General features: G+C 43.3%; 1 protein-coding gene across 1 annotated transcript in view; it reads right to left on the reverse strand.

Moving 5' to 3' along the window:
• Klhl8 (kelch like family member 8) overlaps positions 1-8,283 on the reverse strand; it is a 21,236-nt gene extending 12,953 nt beyond the window's left edge. The window contains exons 1-3 of the mRNA XM_005359624.3: positions 7,931-8,283; positions 3,765-4,313; positions 2,345-2,535 (exon numbers count right to left, since the gene is read on the reverse strand). Of these exons, the coding sequence (XP_005359681.1) occupies positions 2,345-2,535; positions 3,765-4,313; positions 7,931-8,140 (950 nt within the window). The 5' untranslated portion in view covers positions 8,141-8,283. The remainder of the gene's footprint in view (positions 1-2,344; positions 2,536-3,764; positions 4,314-7,930) is intronic.
• Positions 8,284-9,687: the final 1,404 nt, after the last annotated feature.

The following is a 9,687-nucleotide window of genomic DNA, read 5'->3' on the forward strand; positions in this document are numbered from 1 at the left end:
CAGCACCTGCAATGCTCTACTGAATTTATCTGTTCAATTGTCTTTTCCCTGCACCAGACCAAGTTCCCCAACACAGGCTGTCTGTGTGCACGCACAGACAGCCCAGAGCCTGCGAGAACAGGCATTTAATGTGATTTAATGAGTCACTACGAAGATGAATGCGTTTACCCACTAGCGCTCCCCTTTCCACGAATTTACACTCTGAGTCAGAGAAACCCAAGTAAGAGGAGATCAGAAAGATCATGCAGTCAATCTTATAATAAACCAAGGTCTTGGAAGATTAAGGAATTGGTCCAATATAACGGCAGTGGCAGGACTATAATCCCAGAATGTAAACTTATTCTTAGATGACATTTTCTCTAAACTACATAGGTGACCTTTGACATTTTCTCTAAACTACATAGGTGACCTTTGAACATGTTATGAAACAAACAAACAAACAGAAATAAAAAGGAGGCAAAGCTATCAGAATACAAACGTTGTTTCTGTAGAGTTTGGAAAATTTCAGCCTAATTCTTAGTTGTCTCTTCTCTAAATGGAGAACTACCATCCCTAAATGGAAGAACACGTCCCTAAGTGGAGGAACACTGTCCCTAAATGGAGGACCACCATCTCTCTGACCGAAGCCTGGGTCCTCTGTGAAAACCTGTTCTGTAACAATCTTATGACATGTGAGACCACACACATGAAAGTCTGGTATATTCTGGCATGAACCTAGGCTGAATTCAAATCTGGTTTGCAGAACACTTGCCAAGCACGTACAAAGCCCCAGGCTTCATCCCCACATCAAACAAGCAGAGAAAATGGTGAACTTAGAGAATTTAATTAAACATTTTAACTATATGAAACAGGATTCACAAAAACAGAGTTCTGTGATGGGGAAACAGGGTTGGCCTGGAAGTCTACATAGTCACTGTCTAGACTAGGCTGGCATCAAACTCACAAGATAAAAGTCTATCTGCCTCTCCCTCAAAAGTGCTGGGATTAAAGGCATAACTGAAATAGAAACTTTAACTCTATTTACTGATATTAAAGAAGAAGAAATAACAGTCTTTCTCACACTACTAATTATTTGGAAGAACATCCCCAGAAGCAGGTAACGCATACTCAGGCTGACTATGGCTGTCAGGCTTCTCCCCACATCACTATCTGGTAACTATGCAGGGGAACTGATGTACAGGATTCTGTTGGCTGAGCTCCTGGACTTCACTTGGATGGATTCTCTCATCCCCCAACTATGAAATAAAAGTGATCAGGACATGGTGATACATACCTGAAATCTCAGCCTGGTTTATGTGGGGACTTTCAGGTTGGCCTGGGATGTGTAAAACCCCATCTCAAAACAACACACACACACACACACACACACACACACACACACACACACACACACACTTTTCTTGGGGAAATATAAAGTGGAAAATAGTATAACTAATAGGAAAGTATGTGCTTCTTAAAGTATAGGAGTTTTAAATTCTAAGGGTTTAACACAGCCTTTCACACAAACGTTAGGTATGTTTTTTTAATATTTATTTATTTATTATGTATACAATAGCCTGTCTATGTGTATGCCTGCAGGCCAGAAGAGGGCACCAGACCCCATTACAGATGGTTGTGAGCCACCATGTGGTTGCTGGGACTTTTACTCAGGACCTTTAGAAGAGCAGGCAATGCTCTTAACCTCTGAGCCATCTCTCCAGCCCCGTTAGGTATGTTTTTATGCTTTTTCTTTGGATTCTGTAAAATACAATGACAAGTACTGAAATATGTGATGTGTGCCAAGCTCAATGTCTGGCACTATCGATACAAGCCTTAAAGATCTTCAGCCACTTCTGAAGAATAGGTCAGTCTCGAGACATGTCAATAGACAAATTACAAGAAAACACAGTCAAACAAGTTCCAACCAAGTTTTCTAAAGGCCCCAGTAGTGTCTAATCTGCCCAAAGAACCAGGGAAGACCTCAGAGGAAAAGCCTTTGCCTCAGATTTTGTAGGATTTACAGTCTTTTATAAAAATTGGCTTATTGTAGGCAGGCCCAGCAGTGCATGACAGCGATCAAGTATTCAGGAGGCAGAGGCAGGGCTGTGGGTCAGAGGACAGCCTGGGCTACAATGAGATTTTGTCTAATAAAACCAAACTCAAAACCAAAAATTGCCATGTTAGTATTCTAAATGATGTACATTAAGAATCATGAGCACACACACACACACCCCTACTGACTAATTACTCCCTTAAGACACTCAGACCCGAATTATCTGGCTATCAAGTGTAGGCAGACATAACCAATAGCCCTCAGCTACGTCAAACCCTTTCTGGCAAGCTGCTGAGACGAGTAATAATTCACTGACCGGCCGTATGCTTCCTTGGGGTAGTGCGGACCGTGTACTCAAAGTCAGGGACGGGTTTGCTGCTCAAATGAAGGTGGTAGTTTCTTGCTTCATCCAGGAGATCTCTACACTTTAGGTTCTGCTTGACAATCTGTTCTTTTGCCACCACACCCATGAGAAAATCAACCGGCAGCAACGGCAGACGAACCTAAAATCATTGACAGTTACATGTGAAGTAAAAGTTGAAAATAATTGTTAGACATGCTTTTAAAAAACAACTATAATCACACTTTGATATGTTTTCTTCTTCTGAGTAAAAATATAAATTTGTTCTTAATATGCTAAGATTTTGATAACAACATTAAAATGTTTTATTAAATCCAAGTATCACTGAGCATGGTTAATCATATCTGTACTCCCGGAGTATGGGAGGCCAAGAGAGGAGGAGCCTGAACTTGGGGCCTCTCAGTGATAGAGTACCAGGCTAGTCTGGGGCTACATTGTCTCTGTCTCCAAGAAACAATAAATTGAATCAAGTACCCGGTGTTTTTAGTTGTTTTTGTTTTGTCGTTTTGTTTTATTTTCAGACATATTTGAAGGCAGCCCAAGCTGGTCTCAAATGTGAGCCAAGGATGCTTTCTGACTCTGACCCTCCGGCCTTTATCTCCTCTGTACTGTGGTTCCAGGCACGCACTACCATGTCTGACTTGTGCCGTGCGGAGGATCAAACCCAGGGCTTTATTGCGGTAGGCAAGCAAGCTGTCCACTGAGTTCCCTCCCTACTCCATCAGCATGTTTATCAATTCCAAAGTTGTATGTAACAAAGCATTAATTTCAGAAAAGGGTAAGTAAAGGAAACCGTTTCTCTTCTAAGTAGTCTTGTTTCACTTCTCAGTAAACAAAATAAGCAAAAGGAGGGAGAGGTGGAGGGAGAGCAAGAGAAGACAGGGAAGGAAAGGGGAACATGGGGTACAGACCCTGGAAGGCTTATTGTTAGTTCCGTATCAAGGCACCCACAGTACAGTCAAAAACATCAACAATCATAACAAACACATTTCTGAGGTTTGAAACTTTAGCACCCAAAGTGATAATATGTGTTTTTTTCCAGAATACATCTACAATCATTAGGAATAACTACACTTTCATTAGGAAAATGAGTCATTAAAACTTAGAAACTTCATTATAAAGTAAGGTATGTTATGGGTAGAACTGTGTCCTAACACTGTATCCATGACTATTTCATATCGATATTTTAAATACTTGAACTAGGAATCATTCAAGAACAACAAGTGCAGATTGCCATAGTGTAGGAACAGCACAGGCCATGAAGCGTTAACTCCAGAGCACTACACCCTGTAAATGACAGCACACAGAAACGGCACAGCGCGGATCCGCTTCCACGCAGCCTCACCTGCACACAGCCCCCTGCAGCCCTACCTGTGCGAGGGTCTCGTCCAGCCACTTGGAATGGTGCTGGGGATTGGCTAGGAGCCACTTGATGGCCGCACTGTAGACCTGCTTTTCGCTGTCGATGTTGAGATCGCTGGAGGACAGCAGCTTGTGGAGGTGCTGGGGTGACACGCTCACAAAGTCTTCGCACCCCACCACTTCAGTGAAGTGCTCGCAGGCGTACTGGTCCGCCATGTCCATGAGGTCGATCCGGTTGTGGCTCTCGGCGAAGGCTCGTACTGCCAGGCAGTTGGAGGGGTGAAAATGCAGCTTCATGTATTCGCAGCAAGCCCTGGCCACCAGTTCAACCTGCAGGATGCACGCCGCATACAGGAGCGGCTGGACATTGTCCACCGTCAGAGTGAGCCGGGAGGAGTACACAAACTTCACCAGGTCTTCCACCGCATCGCCGTCGAAGTCCCGAATCTCGATCAGCGCCTGCTTGGCTTCAGCCATTTCGGAAAGGAACATGGCTCTGAAGTAGGGAATGACGCAAGCCAGCACCAGTTTGTGACAGGAGATCAGCTTCGAGCCAACCTGCTCAAAACCACACATGGTGAGAGGGCAGTTCTAGCACACTCCCTCAGGGCAGCAGAGAACACACACTGTGGACAAGGACCACGTTCTAGGCCCCTTAGACTGGAGGACTTATGTGAATAATGCAGTCCTTAGCTTCAGTCTAGGCCAGTTGCTTAAAGAACATAATTTTCATCTCCCAAATCTGCCACACTAAACTAATGCTTTCTATATTATCTCATATTTAAGGATCATTTTGTGAAACAGTAACTTTTTCTTTTTCTTTTTTTTTTTTTTTTTTTTTTTTTTTTCTTTTTTTTTTTTTTTTCGAGACAGGGTTTCGCTGTGATTTTGGAGCCTGTCCTGGAACTAGCTCTTGTAGACCAGGCTGGTCATTAATAGCCTTCTTATAAATGACAAATGGACTGGGAAAGAAATTGTACCCTTCACAATAACTTCAAAAAATATCTTGGAGTAACTCTAACCAAGGAAGTGAAATATTTGTATAATAAAAACTTTAAGACATCGAAAAAACGAAATTGAAGAAATAAAAGAAAATGGAAAGCACTCCTATGCTCCTGGATCTGTAGGATTAATATAGTGAAAATGGCCGTCCTGTCAAAATCAATCTACGGACTCAGTGAAGTCTCCACCAAAATTCCAACACAATTCTTCACAGAAATTTTTTATTTTAAATTAATTTTTAAATTTCCACTTGAGTGGGGTTTTCCTCTCCTTTCATTAAACATAGATTCTTTTCTCAAACAATATAATCTGAATACAGTTTCCCCTCCTTCTTCTCTTCCAAGTTCCATCACACACACGCATGCAAATGCAAACACACACACACACACACACACACACACACACACACACACACACACACCCCAAAACCCAGGATAATGAAAACTATCCTGAATAATAAAAGAGCTGCTGGAGGTGTTGCCACCACCAATCTCAAGTTGCAGTACAGAGCTACAGTAATAAAACAGCATAGTACCGGGGTAATAACAGGTATGTTGATCAATGGAACCCAAAGAGTCGGACATAAGCACACACACCTTTGGATACCTGATTTCTGACAAAAGAAGTCAGAATTACACACTGGAAAACAAAGAGCATCTTCAACAAATGGTACTAGTGAACCTGGATGGCTTCAGTAGGAGAATGTAAACAGATCCATACCTTTACCCTGCACAAAACTAAACTCCCACCTGATCAAGGAATTACACTTATGATAAAGGGTTATTATCTAAAATTTATAAAGAACTGGACATCAAGAAAACAAATACCCCTATTTAACAGAACTAAGCAGGGAGTTCTCAAAAGATGAAAAACCAACGGCTGAGAAGCACTTAAATATTCAACATCGTTAGTCATCATGGAAATGCAAAACTACTTTGAGATTTCATCTTACACCAGTCAGAATAGCCAAGAGCAATAAAACAACTGATAGCTCAAGCAGGTGAAGATGTGGGGAGAGGGGGACACTCGTCTGTTGCTGGTGGGAGTGCAAACTTGTGCAGTCACTATGGAAATCAGCATGGCGGTCTCTCAGGAACCTGGGAGTATATCTACCTCAAATACAACTCTACAATTCTTGGGCATACACCCGATGAACTCTGCATCCTACTGTAGGGATACCAAGTCATCATCATTGTGCCTATCCACAATAGTTAGGAACTGGAAGCAGCCTAGACACCCATTAACTGATGGATGGGTAATAACAGCGTGGTGCAGTTACACGACGGAATATTATTCATGTTAAAAAGACGAAATTATGAAATCTGCAGGTAAATAGAAGGAGCTAGAAAAAAATCATCCTGAGGTAACCCAGACCCCAAAAGACAAATATTGCATGTTTTCTCACACATGTGGATGTTAGCTTGCTACACCAAGGCTAGGTACCCAGTATGGGACCCTAAGAAGGGAAACTAGAATGGACAGCTATGGAGAACTGGGGTGGTTGGGAGAACTGGGGTGGGCTGAGTAAATGGAAAGAGGGATGGGATGAGAAAAACCAGAGGAGAAATATGGAGAGGGACAACTAACACTGAGGGCCATTTATGGGGTCCTAAAACCCATTACTATAGAAGCATCCTAAATATATAATACATATATGAAAGAAATCTAAATGGAGGCACCAAGAACCATAGAGACGATGTTCCAACTAGACATCTCTCAAAACCAAGTGAAACCTTCAGGGTCAGGAATTGATGTCAGCAGAGTTGTTGGCCCAAAGGCCTTCTAGGAACTTCCAAACATCTCAGGCTATTGCCAAAAAAAATTGCTTATTCTCCACAAATTGAGGGAAAGGCCCAATTGTTAAAAAAATCTCACTGATGACGGAGAAGCTGAGCTGCTGCCTAATGAGTCTTCACCGCTACTGGCTAGTGTTCATGGTACTGGGAGGGACACTGCATGCTACCAGGGGAGAAAGATAACCACCAGCTCAGCTACAAACCTGGTGATCGACGACAGTGACCTGTCTGTAAGACATGCTGGGGAAACACTGGCACAAACACTATGGGGGCAGCCAATCAGCCTCTGATTGGAATTAAGGCCTCTCCAGGAGACGGAACCCATACTGGCATTGCTCAGGTGGTACCAAATACCACGGTTCTGCTGAAGAAGCAGCGATAAAATGACTCCTAATGACGTTCTACTACGTCCACAGATGGGTGCCTCACTCAGCCATCAGAGACACTTCTCTGCTGCAGAGACCCACAACTGGACAGTGGGCAGAGAGAGACAGACTCTGGAGCACTCAGCCCTGAATGAGGCGTCTTCACCAAACTCCTCCCCTCCGGGCTCAGGGAGCCGTGCAGAGGAGGCAGAAGGCCTGCAGGAGCCAGAGGGCACAGATGACACCAAGGGAACAGCAGGACTGACTCACATGACCTCACAGAGCCTGTGGCAGCATGCACAGGGCCTGTACAGATCCAAGCCAGATGGGGTCCCAGTGATGAGGGGGAAGTGGGCTTGCTCCCATCCAAGGAGCTGTCTCCATTTGATAACCACTTAAAAAGGAAACGTTAGTTTTCTCCAGTGGAATCACACTTAAGGGCAGGCTCCATGCCCAGGACAAATGACATCAGTGGTACTGTGGAGACTTTTGTCTCATGTGCTTTATTGGGGTAGTTTTTTGTCTTACTTGTCTTTTGCTTGTGTATTTTGGTTTCTGATTTTGTGGATTTTGTGTGTGTGTTTCTTGTCTCCCTCCTTGGGTTGTTTGTATTTTTGTTTATTTTATAAAGCACGCACGTGCGTGCATGTGCGTGTGTGTGTGTGTGTGTGTGTGTGTGTGTGTGTGTAGTTGGGTGCGTGGATTGCAGGGAGATCTGGCAGAAGTGAGGGAGGGGAAAGTGTGATCAGAATATATTATATGAAAAATTCTAATAAAATGAACAATTAGCATAAAAGCATGCCTATTTGCAGGCACAGTGTAGCACACACCTGTAATCCCACACTCAGAAAGATCATCAGTTCAAGGCTATCATGAGCTACCCAGGAGACACTGATTCACAAAGAACTGAGACTAAGGTAATGACGGAACAGTATGACACCTAATTTTTGTAAGAACAGAACTCTCATTTTCCGTGCTGTACCAAAGAAGCTGGGGAAAGGAAAGACCTCACCTTTAGAGTGACGTCACAGAGCTCCCCGTTCTCGTAGAACCGGAGGAGAGAGCTATGGAAGTCTTTCCAAGCCTCGTTGGCTTCAAAGGTGAAGGAGTCATCGCCATCGCACTCGCTGACAGAGGACCTGCTCCTCGCTGGCTGGTGCTGGCGCCTCCCCTTTGTCACGTGACTCCTAGCTGGTTTCCCATTGGTAGATTCTGAAGCCATTTGCAAAGCTCTTTTTATGCAGCTCTGTTCTGAAACATCCCATTTATTCCTTTTTCCCTTTTAGGGGTGAGAAGACAGAAGGCAGATGTAGCCACTAAACTTCAGACATCTTTCAAAGTTCCTTCAATTGTCATCATAGTTTTCTGAAATGTTAAAAAACAATGAAACACAAAGATAAACTAAAAAGCATTATGATTATAATTTATCAATATGATACATGCAACCACATTGGTCATGCTGGACGCCCTGCAACTTGACACTGAATGTCACATGACTCACTTCAGCTAACTACATCAGCGGAAGAACATCTTTAAGATTCAATACAAGAATAATTAAAGGACATAAACACGGCTGCACTGCTTCAAAAGCAGAAGCTGTGAACTAAAAAGCTTAAGTTCAGAAGCGTTGTTTGAGGATGCAAAGCAAAGTTCAAAGGTTATTTGTATCGAATTAGGTTCTTCTTAGATTCTATGTCAGACTGATTCCACCAGTTAGACACTGCCTCCACCTTAGTTATCTCTTCTGGGAAATGGGTTCATCACTCACAGGGATATTTCAAGAGTTAAATATATACAACCAGAAACAGGGAGAGCTGATCGGTAGTGTACAAACCTCACTGTATCTGCATTTCCATATACAACTTATACACACAAAATCACACTTACTTCATTAATAAGCATATCTGATGAATATCCTTATCATTAACAGATATATGCTACAATTCTGCCTACCTGATAGAAACGAAGGGTTTTAAGTTTAACCATCTGCTACCACATACTGGCTGTGATCTTTCTTGGAGGTTTTCCTAACCCTCGGTTTCTCTCTATAAACAGGGCTATCCTGAGGGTCCCAGATGTGCAGTTGACACCAGGGCACTAAGAGAACTGTGAACATTGCTGCAGATGTCTGTGTTAGGGTGGAGGCTTGCAATGGTATGCAGTTTTGGAGAATTACAAATGCCTTAGCCAGAAAGTTAGGTCTAGGGGTTCTTTATATCACCTCTCAGCTTTCGTCAGGAAACAAAATGTGTGCTGCAAACTTAGGGACTGCAGTTACTAATACGTTCTTGAAGTTTCCGTGGCACATGCATGATGGTGGTCCCCAACAGGTCACATCTTTCTACAACCAACCTGTAAGCTACAGAATGTGGGAAGAGGGTGGGGTGCCACACTCTTGATTACCTTAGACTACACAGAGCCATATAAGGAGACCGAAGAGAAAGGCTCTCTGCAGTCCATGGAGTCGCCATGTAAAGCAACCCCTGGGACTCAAGGGAGGCCTCTACCTGACAGTAAAAACCTAGGACCCTCGGCCGTACACTGAGAAGAAATAAACCATAGAAGCAAGAATTTTCCATGGCAGAGACATGTGAGAATGGAGCCTGACCGCTTTTAATACAGCCAAGGACAGACTTCTGCTCCATACAAACTGAGATGAGAAGTGTGCTATTTTAAGTCACTAGGGTTTCTATAATTCGTTATATACAACAGGCACATCTAGAGTTTGGATCCCCAAGGCCCCCAGCAGTCCATGTGCCAAATGGTCTT

The sequence above is a fragment of the Microtus ochrogaster genome, linkage group LG1 (genome assembly GCF_000317375.1).
Source record: "Microtus ochrogaster isolate Prairie Vole_2 linkage group LG1, MicOch1.0, whole genome shotgun sequence".
NCBI classification, from domain to species: domain Eukaryota; kingdom Metazoa; phylum Chordata; class Mammalia; order Rodentia; family Cricetidae; genus Microtus; species Microtus ochrogaster.